This window comes from Astatotilapia calliptera, chromosome 2 (assembly GCF_964374335.1).
Source record: "Astatotilapia calliptera chromosome 2, fAstCal68.1, whole genome shotgun sequence".
NCBI classification, from domain to species: Eukaryota; Metazoa; Chordata; class Actinopteri; order Cichliformes; family Cichlidae; genus Astatotilapia; species Astatotilapia calliptera.
The window spans coordinates 8115057-8143040 of record NC_137423.1 but is presented as its reverse complement, the minus strand read 5'-3'; the positions used below and the strand labels follow the sequence as shown (position 1 = coordinate 8143040).

Sequence of the window (27984 nt, the reverse complement as noted above, 5' to 3'; positions counted from 1 at the left end):
CAAAGCAGGGTCATTTTTCTCATGTTCAAGTAATGAAATATTTTCAGACATCATCATGTGCATGTACAACTTTGCTGCTATCGGTTGCAATGGCGATAGTGTGAGTGAAAAGCAAACTATAAATCTTAGTCAATGTTATGTCATTCATGATTGACAGTTCCTCCATCCCATGCATCTATCTATCTATCTATCTATCTATCTATCTATCTATCTATCTATCTATCTATCTATCTATCTATCTATCTATCTATCTATCTATCTATCTATCTATCTATCTATCTATCTATCTATCTATCTATCTATCTATCTATGTACAAACAAAATTCAGTTATTCATTTTTTTCAAGTAAGGTGCATATTTTATCTCTTTATAATTAAAACAACTTGGTGATCAACACAGTTAAATAAAAGTACCACAGGCACTCGGTGAGGGCCTTATACAATGTGAGAGATTTTTTTATATTTAAAACAATGATTAAAAACAAATAAAAGTAAACACTAAAGTTAGTTAAAAACAGTAAATGTAAGATTGACATTGTGTAAGAGAAGAGATAAGTGGAGATTGAATGAACAAATAAGATATAAACTATAAATCAAAGAAAAACATTGGGATCTTAACCTGACAGGTGTGCTCACCTGTCATAAAATGAAAGTGTTCATACCTGTCTAGTATAATTAGCATCTCCACAACAGGAAGTACATTATATTGAAAAACTGGATTGGATATGAGCAGAACCAGTCTTTGTAATGACATTATTGTACCGGTTTGTACCGTTCGTTTTGGCCCCCGGGCCACATGTTTGACACCCTGGCTTTAAAGCGAAATAACTGTTCCATGAGAAAATAATTCATCTGCAGTTGTTATTCCGCTTTTATATTGAACCACCTGTTTGTACACAATGAAGAGCGACCAAAGGTTGAAAACTACAAATCCCAAAAAGCTTTGCGCCACTCATTAGCGTGTGTTCTGCATGCAGTGGGGAGAAATGTAGAGTGTTAGGAGGCGGAGAGTCAGTCTGCTCACTGTGGAGCTGTGTAGGGGCAGCAGGAGGAGCCGACACCGACAGAAAGGAGCGATTCAAAGAAAGACGTGAACGTTGCTCAAATGCACAAAATTGGGCTTTGAATTACGCCGGGAGCAACGGTCGTGTGGTTTATTCGGAGCCTTTGGTTTGGACAGAAAGGGTGTAGACTACGGACACGGCAATCCCCTTTACCCCCCCTAAAACAGCGAGAGGAATCGGAAAGAGGTGAGAGGAAAACCGTTTGGGACTGTGAGACATTTAAAACTAGCGAAGACAGAGAAACGCTCCACAATTGGCTCAATTGAAGTTGAAGGAACAGTTCTGGTGGGCTGTAGGAACATGACCGTCTTCAGTTAGCCTTTATATGATTTTTTCCTTCTTAATAAATGCAGTTGTTCGCCGGTCTAGTCATTTTTTAAAAGCCCCCATAGGTGTAAATTGTATCCCATTAGAAATGGGTGAGGTTTGTCTGCTATACAAAAGACTTGCGCTTCCTTTCCAGTCAGCTGAAGTGAATTTATGTCGTTTTCTCTGATGGATGTATTTTTTTGTTTGTTTTTTTTGGTCGCCTTCCGTCTTAAGACAGCTAAGGTTTGATGTATTGAACACTTATTTGGAAGGCTTTGTGTTGACGGCGGGGAGCGCCTTAGAAAAACAGAAATGTGGAAATGCATAGCAGCCCGTGTAAACCCTTGTTATTTGGCAGTGTTACAAAGTAACCAGCAAGACTACGTGTGTGCGCGCGCACGTGTGCGTGTAAGCCTCTGGGTGTGTGTAAGCGTGTGATTTCTTGGCTGGGGAGACTGGGGAATATTTGCATTTGGTCCAGTATAGAAACAACAGCGATGATGAACAACTAAATAGGAAGATGGTTAAAGTGCAGCTGACCACCAAAGTGCCAGAATCTTCTCGGTGAGAGCTTCAATGGGCCTTTTTGCCCTCTAAAGTTTAATCATTGCTGCAAAACCTTAGAAAAAAGCGGTTATGTTACATTTACGCCCATGTTAACGACCTTTGTACGTGCAGGAAAGGGGGTCCTGTTACTTGGACTTTATTCCCCCTCACAGTTCAGGACGGATGTGGACTGTTTGGGATTTAAAGCCACATAGGAAGGAAGAGGGGATCAGTGGATAGACTAGAGAAACTGGACGAACCCCTGCCAAGAATTTAGTTGCAGGGCAGGCAGGCAGTGATGTGGGATGTGGAGGATGAAAGCACCGAAAAACCAGCTTGCCCACCTCTTGTAGCTCACTAAATAGAGTTCACTCTTCTTTGTAGGCTGGAAAATATCTGTAAAAGTACTGTGCATGATGATAAATGGTGTCAAGCTGCTTCAGCTTATATGGAGACTCTTTAGGGCAGTAGATGTGTAAATAAATTACGCACTTGTGTTTTCCACTGCCTGCTTCTAGGAGAGTAAACTATGTCTCATCAACTGCTTACTTGACTAATTAGGACATATTGATGATTTTTTTTAAATTTGTGTCTTCTCATTTTGTTTCTGTTTTCCAGGGAAGGAGGCAGGCTTAGTGTGTTATTGGAGAAAGCCATTCAGCACTGGCAGTCTATTCCATGTTAATGTAATGGAAACACCCTTTTGGTCGGTGGCATCTGAAATGCATCAGTGGAAATATATCAGTAACTTCCATGGCTAATTCTATCAAGCAGCGGTGGCTTGAGTTTGCCAGTGGATGCACTCAAGAGCCGAGTGCCCTGCCATGCCCAGCGCCATGCTAAGGCAACACATTCATAATAACAAGGAGCACTTAGTTCAACCAGTGGGGAAGCTATGGAAAAAGTTGGTGGAAAATCTATGGTTTAAACCTCAATTTTAAACTTCCTTTTTTCAGTTTGACCTACATTTTCTCTAACGCTTCATAGCTCAGTTGCTTTTCCTGCCATCCACAGCGACTCTGCTTTTTTCTCTACTTTTCATCCAGCTTGCCTTCACTCTCGCTGCTTCTTAAAACCAAGGACATCTAAAGTGCATCCTTCTTTTGCACCTGACAAAATGGATGTTTGAATTTAAAGCCAGCCTTTGTTGGAGATGAAAATGTGAAGGGGCGTAATGAAGGGAACCTGAAGAGGAGGAATAGGTGGAACAGCAGCACTAGATCAAAATGGCCCAAACCAGTTTGCTGAAAGGGAAGCGCTTTTACTGCCGGGAGTGGGTATTCCATAAGATCCAGCATTGCCTCCAGGAGAAAACCAACAACCTCAGTGGAGTAATCAGCACTCCCAGTAAACAGCCCCCGTTGGCACCTGGTGGTAGTACGTCCAACCCTGGCACCCTCACAGCAGGATCTGCAAAGTCGGGTAGCTCCTGGGGTGTGTTGCTGGTGGGAGGGCCAGGGAGTGGGAAAACTGCACTGTGTACAGAGCTGTTATGGCCCACATCAGCCCAGGGAACCCACCGCGGTCTACACCAGCAAAGCCTGGCTTTCCACTTCTGCCGGGCAGATGACTCGGACACGCTGTGCGTCGGCGGTTTCATCCGAGGTCTGGTGGCTCAGATTTGCCGCAGCGGGCTACTGCCAGGATATGAGGAAAAGGTGCGCGATCCGGCTGTGCAGAACACTTTGCAGCCTGGAGAGTGCGAGAGGAACCCCACAGAGGCTTTCAAGAGGTAAAGACACACACACTCACACAGTTAAAGTATGACTGCAAGCAGATGATTTCACAGATTAGCACCTCTTTATAGTGAGACGGATAACTAATCCATGTCGACAGGACCTCATTCTTTGCTTAATCAATTAGTCAACATTGATAATAAAAGCAAATTTTGCAGCTTGCCCAATGTGACTATTATCTGTTTTTGTCAGCTTTTATCTCATTGTTAAATACTGGATGATTAGACATGTACACCACCATCCTGTTTTTCAGTCTCTATCAGTTTTTTCCTGTTGATTCATTAAAAAAAATAAACTGATGCAGTTATATATCTTACTGAAACAGCTACCTATTGCAGCACTGCACAAAATTACCTGAATTATGATTCCTTTTTGGAAAATATAAATCTGCCTATTAAGTGTTTCTTCATATCTTCTTGCAACTTTAAGTTAAAAAAAAAAAGAAATGGTTAAAAAAACGGTGTTTCAGGTAGTAACGGAAATCTAGGAATTTGGTTTGACTAGAAATGTAAAGTGCAGTCAGCCCATCCCCCCCAAACCTACCCTCTCCACCTCCTGACCCTGATGCACCTCCCCCCGTTTATTTTTTTTTTCCCTGCACACACTCATGACATAGCTCCGCCCCAGTAGCCTCTCCAGTTATTTCTTGTCATGGTTTTGTCTGTCCCCCCCGTGCGACATGCTGGGTGGGACTGTCCCTGCTTGGCTTCGGATTCAGGAAAGGTCAGATATTTTTAAGTTGTAGCTTAGCTCACGAGGTGAGAGACTCATGAGAAAGAAGCTTTGAAGTAGCACTGACTCACTGACCTGGGTGAACTGAACTGTGATTGTTAGGTTCACCTGGGTCAGTCCAACACTGTGCAAGATGATGAAGTGCACATGTAAGGCTGAAGTACAGTAGGCTTGTGGGATTCGAGCACCCTGCCCGGACATGTAATACGATCAAGATGGACTGTTATTGCAGACGGGGGCTTTAAACGGAGCTGCGTGTGTGCGTTACTTGCACGACTTGTCTACACAGTATAGGTCAGGCCGTCTATGCAACACAGGCTGGAATGCAGCACTGTACACACACGCTCACGTTTCTCATCTGGCCATCTGGTGATGCTTATTGTACCATCTCAGCATCACACACAGGAAGAAAAGTAGGTCAAATGTTCAGTAAGGTAAATCATTTTTCAAATACTCACCAGAGTCAACCTAACCCACTTTTTTTTTTTTTTTTTTTTTTAAACCCACTCATTCCTAAGGGAATGCTTGTCTTGTCATCGTCTTGTAATCACAAGGCTTCCACCAATGATTCAGACTTCAGTTTGCCCCTCTGAGGTAAAACACAGGTTATCATAGAAACATTGAAAAATAGACTGAACCCAACAGGGACAGATTTTTCACTTCAGCTCTGCTCTGTGTCACTCTGAATGTTGAGGGCCTTTTGCGGACACTTCACTGAACCCAGCCTCGTTAAGCAAATATTCTGTAACACTCGAGACCTCAGGCTTTAAATCTGCAGACAACAAAGGCACAAGGCTTATTATCTCTGACTGTTGTGTTCGTCAGCCACATAAACAGTTGAGTAAATGCCTTATCGCCATCTCAGGTGTAAAAGCATCCCAGGCGCTGTTGTACACAAAAATCTGAACAGATCCCCTGCTGATCGAGATGCTATCTGGATTCAGGAAGTCAAGATTGCATCTGGCAGTGGCATTTAGAAAAGTACAAAACAAAGAAGGACGTGGAACAGTGTTATTCTATGAGTAGTAATTTACATCAGGACTAACGTTTACACAGGGATTCACATCTTGTTTTGATTCAACTACCTTTGGGTTCACATTTATTGCAATAAAAGTCACACAAGTTTCATTTAGTTAAGGGTCTTGTTTAACACGTTTTTTTTTTTTTTTTTTTTTTTTGAGGAGCTGTTGACCCCCTCCTCCTCCTCCCCTGCCTTCCAGCTGTGATTTTAAACATTACCTAGTGAGTGAGTGCAAGAGGCCCTGCAAAATTCTTTGGCCTAGTCAAAGACAAACAAGTCAGTTTTGGTAGTAATCACCAGCACTGTGTTAATACAATGGGTTTACATGGGTTTACGTCCACTTACTTCCACTCCGATACCACAACTAACCAAAATTTGGACATTTTAATAAATCCCTGCACATTTTTATGTTGTAATCCTTAATTTCAGTGTTTTATTGCTGACAGGTTACAAACAGATGTAGCATGAGCAGTGACTTTAATAATAAGAAGCAAATGTACTATTTAAATGAAGAATATCTTCAAAGTAGAGTTAATTTTTAAGTATCACTAGAACAATCTTGCATTTTAAGATGGGTCCTGTGGACATGATGATTAAATTAACAATAAATGGCAATCAAGTGAATAAACAGAATTAAAGCAAGTTCTTAAAATTTACCTGATTATCTACTCATTGATTCATTGATTGGATACTTATCTGTCGGTCCAGTATCTCTGTTAAAGGACAGATCAGTTCAGTTTTGATGTTAGTTCATGTTTACTAGATCAGATGTCAGCAGTGCATCCGTAAACCTGCGTGTGGAGCACGGAGAGTGCTAATGACGAAAGGTCAGGACTTTGGAGGCATTTCACGCTGGCACACAACAAGTTTTGTTCATTTCTTTGCAGTTGTTTGTAACTTTACCGATTCAACAGCAAACGGTGATTCGACGATGACGGAAAAGAGCAGTCGATGGAGGTTTTCCTTGTTTCCCCCGCTCTTAAGTCCAATTTGCTCAATCGGATGAATTTCCATCTTAACTCATTCACTGCCATTGACGTCTATAGACGTCAATTGAAAAACTTACGTTGACTGCCATTGACGTCTATAGACGTCAATTACGTTTTTCAATGGGAGGGGCTAGAATACGTATGTACATTTTATTTTTTCATATATTTGTAAATAAATTGTTTTGATAAAACATAACCTTTCTCAGTGTTATTTCTGTTTTATAGAAGTGAAAAACTATTTTATATGTTAGAGGTGTCACAAAGCAAGAAATATTAGTGTCAAAGGCACTTTTCTGCTTGAAATGTATTTTTCACAAAAAGCACGTTTTCTCCCTTTTTTTGGTCAAAACAGGCATTTTTGGTGGAACCCACCTCTCTTCTACAGCTGATTACTAAAGAATGGAAAATGGTAGAAACAAGCTTTTTTTTTGGATGCAAGAAGAGAGTCTGTTCTTCATTTTGGTAGGTTCAGCGTTTATATGATCATAACACACAGTTTTCTGTGGCTCTTCAAAAATGAGTAAAAATGCTCAAAAACCCTGGCAGTGGGGAGTTACCTGATTTGAAAATGGCTGGCAGTGAATGAGTTAACCTGTCTGTCAACTGCTCTGTAAAGTTTGCAAAGGAGCAAGTGGTGAAACAGAGAGCAGTGGAGGCAATACAGGAAAGAGGCACAGAAAAGCAATAATTCAGAAATCTACATGGGAATTTATGCTTTCAAGTTTCTCAAATCCTGTTTTTTTTATTTTTAATTTTTTGTATGTTGGATAGACAAAAACATCTGAAATGCTTTTTTGGCCTAAAATAATAGAAAGGAAATAATCCGAAGGTCAGTAAAAAAAAAGAAAAATCTGTGGCCTTAATCGTAACATTAACAAAAAAATCCTTTAATAGATTATTATCATGACTTTAGTTCTTTTAGCCAGACTTTCTATAAAGTCTTTTTTAATTCATGCCTGCATCAAAAGGCAGTTTCACCTTTTAATTTGCCCTTTGTGTGCTTCAAGTCTGCCAGTGCCAGCGTGTGTCTTGTTCAGACAATAAACTTCATAAAATAAACTTTGGTACATTCACTGCTTGCCGTCAGAGCTATCTAAAGGCTTTGACACTTGAGTTGCAGTGTATCATCAAAGATTCGACTTCCAGACAAAGCCAAAGCACATTCCTCTGTCTTTATCGCTTCTTCTGTAGTCTGTGTCTTAGCGCTATCAAAGGCCACTGCCATGTTTTGACTGGAGTCCTCCCGTTTGAATCAGTTTGTGATTTTTAAACAACCAGTCAGCCTCCTGTCATCCAACATGCGTCACTTTCTCCCTTCAGGACAAAAGAGCTGGCTTCGAATAGGTGGAATTAACTCAGTCGCGTTGGTCAAATGACAGGCAACAGTTGCTTTTTTTTTTTTTTTTTTCCCTGATGGGACAAAGCAGGCTTTTAGTGTAGGTGTGACTTATATGTGGATCTGTTATAAGGCTATTATCCAGTAAGCAGGAGTTAAGTTTGAATTGCAGCTGGATGAGTTTCTATTTTTATAGAAAGGGCACAGACTTCAGAAATGATGAATGACTGTGGCTTTAACTGGTGAAAAAGATTTGAACTTTCTTGGCAATGTTTTATTCCCTGAAGAATTGTCTGTGGAAGAAATTGATGATGCAGTTTTGAGATTTTCCTAAAAGATGGTTAGAAATGTTGATTTTCTGGCAGCTTCATCAGACGGTTCTTTGTAAAAGATTTTGCTTGTTGCTTTGTTCCAAACAACTGTTGATACTCTGGAAAAATAGTCACATCAGTCAAAGCTAAAGAAAAATTAGATCAGCTGTTCTTGCCTCCGGTGAGATCATGAATATTGTTAAACCTTTTTTTTCCCTAGTCATTTTTTTTAGACAGTATTGCAACAATGGGATTTCCTTTTTAAGCATCTTGACATGTGACCGATTATGCCAGAGAGATAAATGTAGTGACGTTTGCGAAGGCCTCTGATCTGATTGTTACCTAAACAAGAGAAAGCTTTAAATAATATAAAATTAACGTAAAACTGTGACCTCACCCATATTGGCTGCCCGAGTCTGAAGTAAAACTAACCAAGCGGGAGCTCTGCGGTGTTTTTTTCTCTTTGTGTTGACTTTTTGACTGTTACACGTTGGGCGGCCGTGCTTATTGGGGTTAAGGGACCTTAAATGAAAGCAGCTCGCTGGCTTTCATGTGGTGCACGGCCGTGGAAAACTCGCTGCAGATTAGGCCCACATTTTAGAAACCAAAAAAAGACTCCCAGTGTGACGCATCAGCTCCAGTAGAGCAGATGAGGAGAAATGGCAGCACTGGTGTGGCTGCACCGATGACTCAGCAATCTAATGCCAACGTCTGTCTCCACACCACCGGCTATGTGTGTACTTTTTGTTAGAGCTTATTTGTTTGTGGATATGTCTGCCTACATGCTGCATGTGGATATACAAAACTGATTCATGTAATTGTTACCCTCACACACTCACAGTCAGCATTGCTGCAAGTTTATACTCATTCATGAAGTGGAGCGCCTTTCTGATTGTTCATTTAGTCTACAGAATATTGGATAATTGTGGAAAATGTAAATCATGTTTGTAGAACCCAAGATTAAATCTCCATATGATCTCACAGTCTAAATAAAAGTCTCTAATTTATTAGGGCTTGGAACAGAGGAAAACAGCAAATCCTAGCTTTTTTCAAAGCTAGACTTGCTGAATGTTTGCCTGACATATTACTTAAATGGTTAAAGCCCCTGAAAACTTGATGAAAACTTGATGAGTCAGTTACAATTTGAAACTTTCAAATTAAATACAAGCAAACTTCTAAGACTTTCTAGTGTTTGAATGGTTTAAAGAAAAGGGTTAAAAACAAACTGGACAAGTCTTCTGTGGCTCATCCGGATTGTGTGGGTGTGTTTTAAACCCGTTTGATTGATAATGGTCTGGAAACCTAAGCAAACAATCCCACAACTGTCATCGCATTTTGCTGCAGAACCCTGATTGGTAGAGATGAATATGAGATCACCTTTTTCCACCAGAGTTCCACCCACTTGAATTCTAAGGAGCTTGGAAGAAAAGTGTCTGGACTTCTTTAAGTCTCCTTGAAGATGTTTCACCTCTCATCCGAGAAGCTTCTTCAGTTCTAAGAGCAGTTGGTGGAGAGTCCCAGTTTTTAAGCCCTACCACATGTGGGACCACCACATGTCCCAGTGGATACTGGACTACCTCACAGAACGTCCACAGTATGTGAGGACACAGGGCTGTGTCTCTGACATGCTGGTCTGCAGTACTGGGGCCCCACAGGGAACTGTGCTGGCACCGTTCCTCTTCACCCTCTACACTGCACACTTCTCCATCAACTCCCCACGCTCCCACCTACAGAAGTTCTGACGACTCTGCCATAGTCTGCCTCATCACAGGTGAGGACGACTCAGAGTACAGACAGTGGACTCTGGACTTTGTTGACTGGTATCAGCAGAACCACCTGCTGATCAACGCCGGGAAAACCAAGGAGTTGGTGGTGGACCTCTGGAGACGCAGACCCACCACACTGACACTGGTGAACATCCAGGGAGTGGACATTGAGATAGTGGACTCTTATAGGTACCTGGGTGTTCACCTGAATAATAAACTGGACTGGAGCCACAACACTGATGCTCTTTACAGGAAGGGTCAGAGCAGACTCCACATGCTGAGGCGGCTCAGGTCATTTGGAGTACAGGGAGCGCTTTTAAAGACCTTCTATGACTCTGTGGTGGCATCTGTCATTTTTTTTACAGTGTTGTATGTTGGAGCAGCGGTTTATCGGCAGCTGAGAGGAAGAGGTTGGATAAACTCATCAGGAAGGCCAGCTCTGTTCTGGGATGCACCCTGGACCCAGTGCAGGTGGTGGGAGACAGATGGACTCTGGCCAAAATAACATCTCTGATGGACAGAGTCTCCCACCCCATGCATGTAAATGTTGCTGAACTGCAGAGCTGCTTCAGTGACAGACTGCTGCATCCTCGATGCATGAAGGAGTGTTTCCGCAGGTCCTTCCTCCCTGCAGCTGTCAGACTGTACAATCAGAACATAGATGTTTACATCTGTGCTGAAACTGCAATAAGTTAATTAACCGATTCGGACTACAACCTGGTTTACCTCTTATCTGTAGTTATCTTTATTTAATTTAATAACTGTACAGTACTCTCTGTATATAGTAACCATTGTCCTTAATGTAAATATGTAAGAAAAATTGTGTATCTTTCTGTTCTGTGTCCTGTGTACTGTTTGTTTGTATATGTGTCTTTTTGGCTGCTGTTACAACCAAATTTCCCCTTGTGGGACAATTAAAGGATTATTCTATTCTATTGAAGTGTATTCGAGAAACTTAAAGAAGTCCAGATGCTTGTCTTTCCAAGCTCCTTAGCTTACGATGACCTTGACGGACACCCACTTTCAACCCATCGAAACAACTAAGGACCAAAAACAAAGACAAATTTTGCTCATTGGAGCACTTCTCGGGGGCTTTAATCGAATATTGAGATTATTTTTAGAAAGCAGAAAGCTTCAGCATCACTCTGCTGCCCTTTGTTACCAGAAATCTGTGAATCCAGGTAAAACCTCTGCTTGAAGGTTTACCTGTCAGTGCTGAAATCCTTCCCATTGTGTGTATTTGTGTGCTTAAGCTGCATGGACCCAGCTGTGGGTCTGTGTACATCTGTGTGTGAAGAGAGCAGGAGCACAGCAGAGTACTGGATGAGGACAAGAGGGAGGGGAGGGGGGCCCAAAAAGGATAAAATTTCAGATTCCTTTGACGGTATTGGATAGCTGGCCAGGAATGCACACCTCGTCTGGGTTGGGAAGAGCTCGGGGGGATTTGGAATAGTTATGGTATGAGGAGGTATGCATGGTGGCAATGAAAGAAGTGTGTTTACACTTTGTCAAATCATTAAAGAGCATCATTATATAGATGCATAACGTTGAATGAGGAGATCCCGTTTTATTATAATTTACCAAGAAATTGGTCCATTTTGAACAACTACAATTGGAATTACTTTGGGTAATAAGTTGACTATAATACTCTCACACAGTGAACAGTGTAGTCATTGTGTGTGATCAGTCTCGTGAGATGCTTTCAAATAAAAAAATAAAAGTCATAAGACTCACATTTTAGTTAATCTAATCTTTATCACTTTAGCAATGGTCTATTAAGAAGATTCTTTTCGGACTTGCCTTTGAAAGCTGTAGCTGTTTTTGCATGAAAGCAACTTGGATCTCTTTTCATATGCTTCTCACTTCCCCCTGACCAAGCAGTCTCCAACACACCATTTCTCGGTCAAGCAGGAGGCATTTGTCTGCTGAGGGATTCAGCGCAGAATTGATCGTGCAAATCCATTAAGAAGAGATCAGATTCTTGCATTGTCCAGCAGGTTTAAAGAACCGCTGAAGAGAACACTTTTCAAATACTTACAGGGCTTTTCTAAAATGATTTTTGTTTTGTTACTTTTGTGTTATGTCAGATAATCTGCCTTCAAGGTTTATACACCTGTTTTGATGCCACAGGCTAAAGCGTGGCCTGAAGTGGAGCATGGCTGAGATGTCGGAGCCCTTTTCCCAAATCCTCGGATACTTAAGACGTCAATATAGTAATTCATTTTTCTACCAATGGCACAAGTAGGTGCAGCTTTTCATGCTGTATGCCCACATTATAGCCTGACATAAACCCCCACCTATTGCAAATGTGGTGAACACTATACAATGTTCAAAAAATAATGCTGTCTCAAATTACTCTAAATAAAAGAAGAAATACACCAGATCAGCTACGGTCTTAGAGTTGTCATTAAGCTGTCAAAAATGATACTCACATATTTTGTCATACTTTTTCTGTTATTGTTTTATGGTTGTCCATAAACTGCCTTTAAAAAATCTTTTTTTATAGGGAATCTTTTAAAAAATATATAATTCAATTGAAAAATTAATAAATTAAGATGTAAAGGGTGGTGGTGGACACAAGTTCATCAAGAAGAGGAGTTGGGCCCTAACTAGGCTTTGTTTTGACTCTAAAGTCTGCCTCGCAAGGGCAGCTGCCGGTCGTTGGCAGTCTGCTTCCACCTGGGAATGTCTGCGGGGGCAGATGAGGCGAAGAGAGAGCCCCAGGAGGCAGTGGACTCAGATGCCTGCTTGAGACATGCTCAGCAGCCAGTGGGTGAATATTAGAGAGCTGGTGCAGACATCTGAAAGTTGGATTGGGTAAGAGACCCTGAACAGTTTGGAGACACTAAGGAACCAATAACCCACCTACAGCTTTAACTGTGAAACTTTGAGAGATTTACGTCCTGTAGATGCGTCTTGTTGACCGAAGGCTTTCCGTCATCCTGGCTGAAGCTGCTCTAAGCAGCAAGTGAGTTTAGTGTGGGTTTGAATTTCTCTGCTGTAAAGGAAAGGTGTGCGCTTGATTTGCTGCAAGTGCTTCATAGCAAAATTTAATGCAAGACAGTAATAATTTTCGCATTATTCCCACTTCCATAATCATTCAAAGCAGAACTGATACTTAAATTATTTGGTCACCCAGCCCCAGGTCTACCTGCAGTTCTGTAGTAGTCATATGTCTGTCTGGTTGTGGATGGAAATATTTGTCAGAAGTTGATCCCTTTTAGTTGTGATGGTTGGAGCCTTTGTGGATTGGGGTTTTCAGTTAAGATGCTAGTTACCCTTAGATTTAGACAAGGTCACACTTCCACAGTTAGCTCATTCCTCCACCTGACAAAAATAATGTCTCTCTTCTGAAAGGCTGTTGAACTCTCACCTTTTTCCTTCTGAAAGTAACACTGGAAATTGAATGCTCACTAAGAATTTGTTGGGATGAGTGAATTCACATGAATGCCAAGGTTTTCTAGCTGAATACTGGATTGTGAGGCGATAAGGTTGTTTGCTTTTCTTGACAGTGGTTTATTTGCTGTGGCTGATGAGTGTAAAATTTCAGTTTCTGTTATTTGATGTGGTATTTTTTTCTATTTTAGATAAATTAGTCCTGAACACATTGATATTTTGTAAGAAATCTGTTTAATATATTTACAGGATGTAAACACAATCTTAGAGGCTTTACAGTTGGGTATCTCTATTTAGATTACACGTTTACTGTTTTTTCTAAGAGACAACTCGAATGTCTTTTTGCTGATTAGGCAGCACTAAATGTACCATACTGGTGCACTTAGTGCAACATACTGGTGGCTTTGTCAGGCTAGACATGTACAGAATGGTGCGTTTTAAGCAAAATGTTTGTGTGGGTGTGCTAATGTGGTTCACGATGACATTATTTGAAAAGTCAAAGGATCACCGAAGTTAATAGCAGCCATCTTAGTTGGCTTTTTACTCCAAACGGGAAATGTCAACCTCAAAGTGGTGTTGGAATAAAAGTGAAGGGATCACCGAAGTCAACAGACTGTGTCCTTTGGGGACCTGGAATGGCAATCCATCAAGAAGTAATTTAAATACCCAAGTCAGGAGTAAAGTGGTGGGATAAATAATAAATTGTCATAATTTTTTTTTTTTTAAATCGAAATTATAAATCTATTATAATTCAGCCCTGTCCATGAAACAACATACAGTCCTGCAGAGTCTTGTGAAAACTAAATATATCCTTACTCTCTTAATTCCTATAGAATCAGTAAGTAGTAGCCATGTGCTGATAATCAAATGGACTTGATTACTTGATCATCAGCGTGTGTGATATTGTGCCATTTACAGGTCAGGAGAGTTCAGATGTGTCTTAACACAATTCCACAATCTTCCCAAGAGGGGATGTCCCCAACAGATTTATCTAAAGGTTGGACTATGCAGTCCAAACTTTAGGTAAACCCCAAAAGCATCGGGTCTCACAGACTACAGGCCTCAATTGGCATATTAAAAGTTGATCACGGCACAATTAAAAATTGAGTCAACAAGGATGGCTTGCTTGTAAAGGTTGTCAAGCGAAGGCCTCTTTTCTCAAAAAACAGCATAGCAGCACATTTTAAGGCTTGCCAACCTGGATCTGAATAAACTAATAGACCGCTGTGTCCTTTGGAGAGATGAGACCAAAGTGGAGATGTCTGAATTTAAGGCAAAGCACCACTTTGGCAAAAACCAAACGCTTACTGTCATCTCGGTTGTTGGCAACTGCAACTGACAAAGGCTACCTCATGTCATCATTATTGGCTTAAACTTCTCATACCACCTGTCAAGCAAGGTGGCCGAGGGGCAGCGAAATTGGTGATGGGCTTTTTTGCGGAGTTGATCATGAACTGTCTCGTAGCTAAAAAGAACTATGATTAAATGCCTGTGAACCTCAACGGACAGAAGTAATGTTGAAATGAAGAGAATTCATCCACCACGACATAAGAGACTGATAAGTCATTCAGAAAATGAGGAGAATAAGTTATTGATGCGAAATGAGGTTCTGCAAGCTATTGAATCATGGGCCGTACTTGCTTCTTACAAGCTCACATAGAGAACGAGAAGTGTGTGCAGAGTAGCTTTATGTCAGGGGGGATGTTAATAAAATGGTGCCGTTAATCAGAAAAATGTCATGACATGTTTTAAGCTCATATTCCACTCCAACAAAATACAGTTGTTTGAGTTTAATAGGGATTTTTTTTTTAACATCACCTAATTCTCAGTCATTTTGAACAAATGATTATCATGCCCATTTCAGTATTTTTGAAAAGCAACTAGTTTTCTGCTGCAAGGTTGACATCCTCAGAGGATTATCTGTCTAATAACTCAACTCAAATTAATGTAAATATGCCAGTCCAAAGCTTACATAAGTGCTGTTCTGCTCCTGTGTAACCACTCTGGATCAGACCACATTTTTTTGTTTTTGTTAAAGCTTAAAAGTCCAGCTTTTTTCAGTGCATAAATGTTTTCCCCAAGTCTGTAATAAACCCATAGAATTGCAATTTATGTCCAATCAGATGAAACTGGAGTTGGATGATAACAGATTGAGCAGGAAACAAGACCATATGGTCGATCCCAACATAATGGGATGAATACAGTTAAAGTGTGTGAGCCTCTTTGTTCAGAACATTTTGCCCACAGCACCAGTCACTCTTATTGTTCTTGTCAGTGTGATTACTTTCGACGGGATGATTGCAGTAATATAATTCATAATGTACGAATCGCAAAGGAAACTGTGAGCAAACGATCTGCAAGATAGTCGTCCCTTTCAGTTTGGATGAGCCGGTGTATGAGTCAGCTGATGTCATTGAGCTCTGTGGTATTAAATTGTCTTGACTTTGCAAAGATGCTAAGCAGGCTTCCTCCAAATTGACTCAATACTAAATGAAGAGAGAGAGGGGGTTTTTTTTGCTTTGTTTTTTAAAAGCAAAGGCCTCGCTTCAACTTTTGTCTTTTTAAGCCATTATGGAGGAAAGCTCCGTGTTGTGATCTGTCTGAAGCTAAGAGCTAAACTCCGCTGCTGGTTATTCTTCAATTAACAGAGCAGTGTCAAGGCCATGCATGGATCTTATTTTCTAATCATAGTTTTGGTGTGCATACAGTGTGTGGGTATGGGCTAGCTCTCTAAAATGAGCTGCGTAAATTTACAAGGCACTGGCTCGGTGCCCAGCGCTGCCTTGTCGCCCCAGACATCTTCACTGGAAGCTTCGCTTTGACCATTGTGGTGGGAGTGACGGCTGCTGCAGTCGCGAATACAACATGACAGATGGTGACTGTGTTAGGTGCATTTCACATCCCCCTCTTCTACTTTTTCTTTTCCTTTTTGCTCTAGACTTAAATGGCAATTGGCATTGGGTTGGGCATATGTTAAGGATTTGAACAAGAACTAAAAGGTTGGTAAAAAAGTCAGAGACCACCATGTGAAGCTTAAATACTTTTGGTTTTCTGGTCCAGGTATGCTGCAGGTTTGTCTGGCAAACTAAATCAGCTTTTCCTGAGCTCATTTTCTCTCCATGTCCCACATCCCGCTAAGTTTCCTTTGTCTGCAGTCCTTGTCTTTTGACTCTTTGACAGCCCGAAAGTAGCTGAATAGTGAGAGAAGAATGGCTCTTTGTTTCGACCGCTTGCTGTCGCTGTGGATTTGATTGTCTCAGTAGGCAACATGGCCTCAAACATGACTATTCACACACTGACACACACAGTCACCCCTGTGGATGGACATTCCTTTTGGCAGGGCTCCCAGATGGCACTGCAGGTTCTGTGCGGGCTGCGACCATAAGAAGGAGTGATTGACTGTGTTTCTCAAAGGCTGAGCAGCATCACACTGGAGTGTGAAGGTTATAAAACCATAACTCTGTTTTGTTTTGTTTTTTTGTTTTTTTTTTTGTCGTTTTTTTGTTTTTTTGCTGTTGAGAGTTCAGATTTCTCTGTAAAGTCTTCAACAAAAGTTGAAGATTCACAGAAACATGTATAACTATTGATTGTTGACTTTGGACGGATTTCATCTGGTACTGAAATGACCAATTAAAAGAGAACAAACTTTTAATTCCAGCTTTTTAATTATGATTGATTGCTACTTTTCCAATTATAACATCAGTAATTTGGAGGTTATGTCTGTTTAGAAAAAAGAACATATTTTGAAGAGATTGCCTTGGGCTATCGAAACAACAATAGAATAGAATAGACATTGGATTTGCTTTTAATTTCCTGAATACTAGAAGTTAGGGTGTTATACGAGTCCCATATTGTCAGATTTCTGTATAACATAAAAGTACCGTAATTGTCGGGCTATAAGCCGCTACTTTTTGCACAAGCTTTGAACCCTGCGGCTTTTAGTCAGGTGCGGCTTTTCTATGGATTTTCCATGATTTTTGTGATATCGTAACACGATTTGTTTTGTTTGTTCCGCTGTTGTACGGCACTACGTTGCCTGGCGGAAGGATCGGGGTTCAAGAGTGGTATGTTAGTCACATGTCCGTCCACCAGGCAACGTAGTGCCGTACGAAGTAGCACGAAAAACAAACTTCAAAGTAGCGCTACGCATTCAGCGGGAGGCGTGGATGACGAGCGGCGATAAACTTGCGAAAAGCAAGTTATGCCCAACTCCACCGGTGGATTCTGACAGTGTGGAAAAGTGCGAAAACATCCACGATCACCAACGGATTTTGAAGGGCTGGACTGCTGCATGATGGAGAGGAGGACACCGCCACGGCCCTTCTGAGGGTGTTCGACTCCGACACTGACAACGAGGATTTCTTTGGTTTTGAAAGTGACAACGAAGGAGAGAAGCGGAGAGTGGATGACGAAGCCATCCTGAGCCAGTTCGTTTCCGACATTGGAGAAGAGGACTTTGGTGGTTTTAGAGCGCAGGAAGAAGAGAAAGATGGTGAATGACTGACTTTTCTTCTTGTTAAAGCCGTGTCACTGCACCTGAGCCTAAAAGGTAGTCCGAATCTATTTTTCTGGTGTGCTGTAGGTTACTGTTATGTACTACATGTACAAATATGTACCCATAACTTGTTTTTCAAAATATTAATAAAAGGGGTGTGTCTCCAAACAGCCATCTCTTTCCTGACAATTCCCTTTGTGCATATTCTCTTACATATGATAAGTCAACATTGAAACACCTGCGGCTTTTAGTCAGGTGCGGCTAATGTACGTACAAAACAGGATTTTCCCCTGATTTTAGCTTGTGCGGCTAATATTCAGGTGCGCTTTGTAGTCCGGGAAATACGGTATTTATTTTATTCTATCAGAGTTTTGGGGATTTTTTTTTTTTTAGTCGAAGTTCTTTTAGTATTCAAGAAGAATTAATTGTAGAAGTGGCATCTTTTGTATTTTAGACTGAAATTGCATCCCAAATAACATGGCTTTTCCTGCACTCATGTTCATTACGGACAATAAATTGAAGTAAAATTTAGGTCTTGAATGGTAGAACCTCAAAAAGGGAATGTCTTTGCAGCCGCAGGGTTAGTAACAGGCTGTTGAACATCCAAAAAAACATCTTGTTAAAACTGCGTCTTGGTGTTTTATGACAACGCTTACAAGCAATGTCAGTTCCATTAAAGAAGAGTGGTAGTTAAAGAGACCATCCCATCATCCGGAAGGTGACTGATTTTTATCTGCGCGGCAGCTACCCTAAAAGATCCTCAAATGCCCCGCAGCCACGTCTACTCTTGAGTCAAGTTTTTATGTTGAGTAATCAATTTGTTCAACCTCCTTTAAATGTTTAATTAACCTAGACCCAGAGTAAAATGTCACTAATATGAAATCCTCAGATCCTTTATCACAGCCAGCTGAGCTGGAAGCAATTTTGTGAGTATTAGGAGATGACATTTTCCCCAGGCAGACATCTTATGGGGGATTCAAACTAGTTGCAGTCACAGTGGAACAGAAGTCCTGCGAACAAAAATTAGTTCAGTGTACATTTATGTGTGATCTGCATATTAGCCTTGAAGCAGAATCATGCCTCACTTACATTTGGACTTTCATAAACGGTTAATGTGGCATATGCTTAAAATACACATTTGCTTTCTTACTGAATGCTACAGTTTGTTTTTTTTTTTTTTTTAATGGATGTTAATGTTCAGGCATCAATTTTAATGTTATTGGGAGATCAGTTGAGATTCGACTTGAAGAAAATATCCATGTTTAGTTGTGGTTAAAGTTGCAAAACACTTTTCTCCTTCCGCATCTTTGGCATAATCTCAAAGCTGAAAATCTAGTTGTCGGGCAAAGTTTTTTCACTGGGGGGGGGGGTGGTAGGCGGACGAATTATAGTGATTGTATCATCTGTAAATCTCTCTTTGAGCGCAGATCATCGGTAGCAGGCCTGTTAATGGATCCAATTTGAGCTGGATGGAGATGTACTTAAACACCTTTGCTCTCCCTATTTAAACAGTTTAACTGAAATTGGTTGTGTTGTGACTCTTGTGTCCTTGTAAAGCCACTGTTTCACTGTATTAGACCAACTGTTTGTATTCATCTTGAAGCGAAGCACTTGCTGTGCAGAGAATGTCAATAGTATGTTTATTACTATTACTAACAGTTTTTATTTCATAAGCATGAATATCTGAGCTCATTAGAAGGGGAAATAAAAACATGCATCACTTTCTGGGTAAATAAGAGTGAATATAGAATTTAGCTAGCTAAACCAACATAAAAAAATAAAAGTGACAATGCACTGACCTATCAAGGTTTAGGTAGTTTTTTTTTTTTTGGGGGGGGTTTTTTTTTACTCTTTATGTCAAGATAGGTTGACAGATGATGTCAGGACAGAGTCTACATGGATTAGGATGTTTGTAGATGACCCTGATCTGCAGTCAGAGTAGGGAGCAGGTGGAAGATGGTCTGGAGTGTTGGAGGTATGCTCTAGTGAGAAGTGGAATGAAAGCCGGTGGAGGCAAGACAGAATATGTGTGTGTGAATGAGAGGGAGACAGTTGTAACAGGGAAGATGCAAAGAGTGGAGGTACATGACTTTAAATACATGCTACAAAAAGACAGGAGGCCGAACTGGAGGTGGCAGAACTGAAGATTTTAAGACTTTTACTGGGAGTGGCCAACAACATTACATTAGTGTACATTGGAGGGACACCACAGGTGGAGCTGGTAAAGACGCAAGCTTAACATGGTTTGGACATATGTAGAGTACCAAGGCTGTTTGATATGAAGCTGCTAGGCAGGAGAAGAAGCAGAAAATTAGAAGATTCATGGAAGTAGTGAAAGGGAACATGCAGATGAGTATGCTAGAGACCAGAATCTGCAGTGGCAACCCCTGAAAGAAGATGATTTATGTCATCAATTGAACAAAATCAAAAAGATGAAAACATTGTAACAGATTTTTTTTTTTTCTTTCTCCTTCCATGTCTCATCCTTTTTCATCAGGTGTGTACTCCTGCCTCTCTTGAGTGTGAAGCCTCCTCAGCAGGCACTCTTCCTGCTTGTGGACTCCATTGATGAAGGCAGTCAGCTGGGTGAGGGGGAACAGAGGTCCTCCCCAGGTTCTCCCAGGACCATTGCAGAGCTCCTGGCCAGTCACCATGAGTTTCTGCCTCCTTGGCTGCTGCTCATCTGCTCCGCACGACGACAGAACAAAGCCATTACCAAACTGTTCACAGGTAAATGGTTCAACTTTTCTCGTTGCTCAGTTAAGATAACTGTTCTCCAAGTGTAGAGGCAATTTTCCAAAAGCTTTAGGGTGTTACATGTAGTTTTTTAAAAGTCAATACATCATTGTCAAAATCACTATGATACCATTATTACAACTGAGCTGAGCTGCTGAAAAGAGACAGTTTGATGTATGAGAAAGTACTTGCAATTGTCAGTACTGCTGTATGCTTGTTCCGCTTGATGGCAACCATTTTTCAGATTTAATAATACACATTTTGACAAAAAAAATACAGCAGTTACAAACAAAGCCTGCAGCATCATTCTTTTTTTTTTTTTCTTTTTTTTTGTCACTGCTTCGAATGCTTTCTAACATTATGACATGCCTGAAGGGATTAGTCACCACTGCAGACTTCTGTAAGAGATGCAGCTTTTCCTTGTCTTGTGACACTGTACCATACCCACTGCTATTATCTCCTTGTCAGGCCAGCAGCCTACTCTGTGGCGATGAGCTGGCATAACATTAATCAAAAACCTAACTGTGTGGGAGGAAGTTGCCTCTGCAGACTCACATTGCTGCGTGTCCCCCGTCTACCTTTCCAAAGCCATTGAATGTGGGAGCTTCTAGTGCCCTCACTTTACCTTTTTTACTGTTACACAACATCCCAGCAGTCTGAATAGTTGTGCTGCTCCCTCCTCAGGAGGTGCTTGCGGTCAGATTTGGGGATGAACAAGCTACATGCGTTCTTCCTTTTGTTCCTGCATAAATTATGAAATGCCTATGTTTGTATGATCAAATTCTCCAAAAGCAGTTCTATTTGTAGTGCTGATATTTCTATTGATTTTATATTGGATCGGGTATGATCGCGATTAGGTCTCTGTGCATAGTATGTACAGAAATGCATGGTAACAATATAATGTGCGCCTAAAATCCTATAAAATTAATAGGACAGGTAACAAGCATCCTTCTTTAATATCTAGTCCCAGCAGCAAATTAATTTGCTTGGCAGTCTGTTCATGTTCTGGCTTGTCTTCAGTGGATTATGTTGCTTGCCTCTTATCATTTTAGATAATACAAATAGTATTCCTGTATATATTCCAAATTAAATGCAACAGTGTAATTAGAATTAAGAGGTCACGCTCAAAGTTGTTTTCAGGACTCTTAAAATATGCTTTTCATATATACAGCAGGTAAAGTAAATCATGAACGCGTCACCAGTTTTCTTAGTAACTATATTTCTAAAGGTGCTATTGACATGAAATTTTCACCAGATGTTGGTAACCCCTCAATCCAATTCACACATGCAAAGTAATCAAACTATAACTGTCCATATTTTAAGTTGTTTGCAATAATGAGACATGACACAGGGAAAAGCTGTTGAACACATGAAGAAATGGAGGTGCAAAAAGACCTAGAAAGTCATGACAGCAGCTGAAATCTATCAGTAATTGGAAAGCAATCCTGCCACTTAATGCTAATGAATAACAGCTGGTTCAGTCCCTATAAAAAGGTATCTCATTACCAAAGATATACAACCCATGATGGGTAAAACCAGTGAGCTCTTGCAAGACCTTGCAACCTTATTTTTGCAACAGACACTGATGGCATTGGTTGCAGAAGAATTTCAAAACCACTTGAAGATTCCAGTGAGCGCTGCTGGAGCCATAATCCAGGAGTGGAAAGAATATCATTTCACCATAAACTGGCCACGACCAGGTTCTCCCAGCATGATTTCAGACAGAGGAGTGAAAAGAATTATCAGATGAGCTTTCCAGGAGCCAAGGACCACTTGTGGAGAGCTACACAAAGAGTTGGAATCAGCAGGAACAATTGTTTTAAAGAAAACAATAAGAAATGCAGTCAACCACCATGGCCTGTATGCACGCTCGCTACACAAGACTGTTGCTAAAGAAAAAGCATGTTGGAGCAAGTTTAAAGTTTGCTGAGAAGCTCAAAAGGCACTGCATAACATCCCAAAAGTAAATAAGTTTGGAGGTGGGACCATCATGGTGTGGGGCTGTTTTCCAGCATACGACAATGGCACGCGTCATATAATTAAAGGAAGGATAAATAGAAAACATATACAGAGACATTCCTAATAGGAAACTGCTGTCGTCAGGAGGGTGAAGACTAAACGAGGATGGATGTTTCACCAAAACAATGATCCCAAACACAGCTGAGGAAACTGTGTTGGTTTCAGAGAAAGACAATAAAGCTGCTAGAATGGCCGAGTCAAACACCTGCTCTCAATCCAATTGAAAATCTATGGAAAGAACAAAAGTTCATAGAAGGGGTCAAGGAAACCTTCAGGTATGTGTGTAAGAATGGGCCAAAATCACCCCTGAGCAATGCATGAGAAGAATTTCTCTATACAGGAGGCATCACCAAAGGCTTCTGTACAAAGTATTAAATACATTTCAGTAAGTGTGTTCAATACTGTGTCATTTCTCATTATTACACTTAATTTTATGGACATCTATGGTTTGATTTCTTTGCTTGTGGGGCTTGGATGGGACATCTGGTGAGAATTTCATCTCAATAGCACATTTTGTATTAACTTAGAAAACTGGTAACACATTTAGTACTTATTTAACCCGCTGTAGGTCTCCTGCAAGAAAATGAATTGTCAGCTATTTTGATCATTATTTCCGTGCAAAAGTTCCAACCACTCCATGGGTCTAGTTTCTCCATTGTGAGTTTGTTTCTTAGTCATTGTTTGTATAAGAGTGGAAACAGGAATTCAGGACACTAGAGTCTCACTTTGAGTCGTTCGTGGGCATCGTGCATGTAATTCAACAAACCAAAAGTGATGCAGGCTGCCCACTTCATAATTTCAAAGACACGCCCACCCACGCTTTCCTCTAACTTAAAAGGTTCTGTGTAGGAACCCGTGTGGATTGGTATCAGTTTAGTTTAAAGCGTTTTCCAAAACTTTGTGTCCACAGACAACACAGATGGAAGAAGTTTTATATTTGATTTTCTTTCGGCAGCAGTTTGTGTCTGGCCCAAATCATTAATTTCAATAGTGAGATTTTATCTGGTGTGCACTTCATGTTCAGAGCGGACTCAGCAGGGGAACATAGTCTTAAAAAACATTTTCGTCTTTGGTATATGTTTTTTTTTTGTTTTGTTTTTGTTTTGTTTTTTACTTGTTAGTTCTATTTCTGCTTGTTGCACCTCTTTTGTTTGTACTTGTCTGTTGTTTTTGGTTTTGTTTTTTTTTTAATATATGGTTTGAGGTGAGTTTCATCGTGGAACAATCTGATAAGTGGCAGTTATCTTCTTTTTCTCCATTTTTGAAGCTCATTCTCTCTTTACTGCCTCTTTGATGATGGCCAAGCTTTTGTTGAGCTCTTACTCCAATTGCCAAGCAATTGGTTCAAAAAGATTAATCTACTTTTGAAAAGAGTGCCAACCTCACATATGAGATGTGATGTCCCTGCTTGAAGGGAGTGAAGGACATATTTGGTTTTGTTTTTCCTTTCCGTTTAGACTTGCTGATGTCTTTTTATTTCTATGAACATATTCCACAGTTAAAGAACTGAAATAAAAGGTATTATCTAGTCTATGCACTGAAATCCTCCTGCAGAACTACAGTAAGCCTTGATCTAATGCTTTTAGCAGTGTCTTTGTTTTGTCTGGATCCAGTCTTCCGCTTTTAGTCCAGTGCTGGAAATTCTTCTACAAGACTGACTTTTTCTTTTTTTCCCATCACACTTAGACGGATGTGGACTTGCACACACACACACACTCACTCACAGTGTATTCTATTGCCTTTTGTACCTTATTATTAATATGGCACTATGAATGCTCCTTATTCATGCAGCAGTGGACTGAAAATAGACCAAAGAACTTTAGAGTATCAGACTGAGGCCAAGTGTCCCCTAAAAATATCTTGCATATTGTTTACAATTTAGAGATGGCAGTGACCTGCCAAAAGCGTCCACTTTCATGCTTGCTGCAAAGCAAACTACTATTTTATATGAGCGTCCGTTTTAGTCGCAGTGGAGGTTGTCAGTTTCCCAGTATACTCTGGTTTGTGGTAATGCGAACTTTGTGGTTTTGTAAATACAGTGCTGATAAAGTTTGAGGAATGACCTTTAACCACAAGGTTTTGAAGGGAGCTCACTGGACCTGAATTTTGGTCCTGTATTTCTAAAATGACTAAAAGAATTCAGACTCCTTTTATGTGAGTAACTCAAAGCTTTCTGTTACCTTTGATTTTTGCAAAATTTGCTTCAGTCTGACTCACAGCAAGTGCATTCAGCTGGAATTTCTCATTTAATTTTTTTTAAGGAGATGACTTTATTCCCCAGGAGCAAAACTCAGAGTTCCTTGTCTCTTGCTCAACTGTTATTCCTTGTGTCTATCTCTGAGTGGAATGTGCTTTGGGAAGTTTTCAGCACCTCAGAGACCGAACAGGAAGGAGGCATACTGACTTCTGCTGCAGAATGCCTCACTCACATCCGCTTGGCTAATGCCTCACAAACAAAGAGTGGTCAGTTTGTGAGGAGTACAAGAATTTTGCACAGTATCCCTCTGGCAGACCCGTGTTATGTGATCATTCCGATTCGAATAAGCGTCGGACTTGTTACCTTTGACTTGGACTAAAATTTCACTCTTGAGATGCAAATTGTAGCGAAAAAAAATCCTGCTTTTTCTGACTTTACCTTCTCTTTGAGCTGTGCTACTGTAAGGGCATTGTAGCGGTAGTGCAGTGGAAACACTTAGGCAGCGATTTTGGTTGGGAGCCGGGTAGAATCTGTGCCAATTTATCAAGGCCATCCAGCAGAAGGTGGAGCAGGGACAGAGAAAAGAGGGCTGTATGAAGGTGCAAGGTGGGGGTTGGCTGTTTAAATACACCCCCCCCCCCCCCCCCCCCCCGTTGCGTGTGTGTGTGTGTGTATTTTTTTCAGCTCAAACCTCAATCTCTTGCCATCTTTTTTTCTTCCTACTTTGCTATTGGTCTCATCGAAATACTTACAGCCCATTTTTAAATCATAGTTCCAACATAGCATTTGAATCAGACTCATGTGATTTTTTTTTTTTTTTTTTTTTTTTTTTTTCCCGTCTGTCACATGAAAGCATCACTGGACTGTAAGGGCTCCTATCCGAACAATACTGTTTGATTCATACTTGTTAAAGTCACTGTTTCTCAACAGGCATGTATGTGTGGGGGCTCGAGAGAGTACTGCACGGACTACATGAAGGTGTCTGATCAGCTGATGAATTTTTTTTTTTTTTTTTTTTTTTTATTAGGGAATGGCTCATATTGACATTTACTTCTGGAAAAGCAAGGCTTCATTTTTCATTTCTTTAAGTAAAAATCCCTTCTTCTTCCCAGTCAGAAAGTGTGACATCCAGCCAACAAGTCATTTAAGGTCACAGTTGTAGCACGGTGACGACATTCCTGACAGTGACACAAAAATGCAGACAGGGTTGACTCATCAGATCAAAGTGTAAATCCAGTCTGGTGCTATAAATAGAAAAAATATATACAACTGGACTAAGGTAATAATCACTGCCATCTCTTACTTGTAAACGATATGGGGGGGTATTTTTAGCAGACACTTTGCCTCAGTCTGATAATCTAAAGTCTTGGTTTGTTCTCTAGGTACAAAGTGCTTAAAATTATGTTTTATAATTTATCAGAAATGAACTGCATCATTAACTTTTTGCTAATAACTTTAAAAAATTTAGATAAAACATTTTTGGTTAAGAACCAAACAAAAATTTTTAAGATTAACAGGCCACAGCGTCTCAGATACATGTGTATCTGGGTCCTGTATACTGTCACTTCAATTCACTCTGTTTACCTTTCTTTTGCCAACCTTGGCACAAACATATATGGGCAGTACTTGTGGATGGAAGTCTTGCTGTCCTGCAAGACTCCCACTGGAACAGTGAGGCAAACCTCTCCACCAATTAGCATCCAGAAAGGGCTGTGCAATGTTCGAGCTGTACGCTGAATATTTCATTTGCTGATGATTACTGCTGAAGCTTCTGCACTCAAAAATCATAACTCCTACCTAATGTCCATATTTTAGCTTATTTTTTTTATTTAATTCAAGTATTACCGGCTAACAGCCAACCTTATGGAGAGCTCAAGGCATGTGTTTTTAAGATCTGAGATAATCAGAGTGAGGAGAGAATTGCTACCGAAATCTTTTCTTCTGTCTGCAAGCATCTTCTGAATAATCCTCGAGTACAGAAGGAGGAAGGTAACTGTGATAGAGCCTGTTTTAAAGGAAACGCAAAACAAAACCTCGTGCAAGCTGTATTTAGGATTTTGAGTGAAAAGCCAACATGAGCGAGGGATGAGGAAGGATGGAGAAGGCATGGAGTGCCAGTAGTTATAATAATATAGTATCAGTGTGCTCCTGAAGCTGTGAAACATAATGACTCCCCTTAAACAAGCACATTCCTGCTCAGGAGAGTTACAGCAACTTCAATTAGATTGATTTCCACTGTAATAAAATACATAATTATTTTAACTCCTTTCCCGATTTTACTTCTTCAAGTGGGTGAAAAGGAGCAACGTTGCCAGCGTTAAGGGGGGCCTACCAGTCAAAACTTGGAAAGTAGCCACCACAAAACCTCACATAAAAGCTTGTCTTGGTTATGAATCACAGCTTTAATTAATACGGTTATACCCCAGCTTAGTCTTAGGAATGTTACAGGAGTGTGTGGCTGCTTTAAAAAGACACTCATCCTTTGAGACATTTTGATGGTGGGTTTACTCATTTCCTTCCCAACGTGACACATTTGCTCATGCTCGTGAGGATTTTTGTTTTTAAAAAAAACCAAGAGTAATTTGCAGGACTGCTTGCATATAGATAAGTCATTAGATTTCACAGCTATTGTGTAGTAAAAGCTACACTTTCAGGAAATTGTGCTACTCTGGGGTGGGACTGTGTTTCTGTTTCCTGTATTTGTGTCTTTTTCGGGTGAGGGTAGACCACCCTAGCAAGGGCTTGAACCACATCTTCCACCTTCGTTCTGTCCACCATGAATGGAGCTTTCTTAACCCAACATGCCAAGAAGCTGAACTAATTTACCACTAGTGACCACAAAAGAAAAGAGCAGCTCTGTTTTAAAGTGCATGCACTTCTTCAAGAAGCCCTTTGTCTGGAGGCCTATGGTTGAATCCCTTCACAGAAAGGTCAGCAAAACTCTTAACATCGCACTAGATGTGTTTTTTTTTGGTAAGGTTTCTTTTTGGTCAAATGTAAGACCTCTCTGGAGGGACCGCAAGATCTTACTGGCCAACTGACAAGACAAACACAGTCATAAAGCAGCGAGGACAGTTTATTTCTTTTCTGCTGTGGAATGCTCCCCGAAGAGAGGCAAAAACGGCTTTGCTTACTGACTCCACAGTAAAATGTCATTTTGTGGCACAGTTTGGACAACTGGATATATGGTTGCACAAACAACAGATGAATTTGGAGCTTAACAATGCCAAGACTTTTCAGCAGTGAAAGAAGAAGCACTTCCACAGTTAATAGTCAAAAGAATTTAATAATTGATTCCAACATATTATGGTCATGCTGCGGCCTTCACCAGA

The 27984-nt window shown here is 40.6% G+C and overlaps 1 protein-coding gene across 1 annotated transcript in view; it reads left to right on the top strand.

The window, feature by feature from the left end:
- The first annotated feature begins 978 nt into the window (after window positions 1-978).
- The window catches only part of ankrd50 (ankyrin repeat domain 50), a 39339-nt gene continuing 12333 nt past the window's right edge, over window positions 979-27984 (top strand). Inside the window, exons 1-4 of the mRNA XM_026183518.2 lie at window positions 979-1249; window positions 2537-2822; window positions 2965-3650; window positions 20198-20430. Coding sequence (XP_026039303.1) covers window positions 3145-3650; window positions 20198-20430 — 739 coding nt within the window. The 5' untranslated portion in view covers window positions 979-1249; window positions 2537-2822; window positions 2965-3144. The remainder of the gene's footprint in view (window positions 1250-2536; window positions 2823-2964; window positions 3651-20197; window positions 20431-27984) is intronic.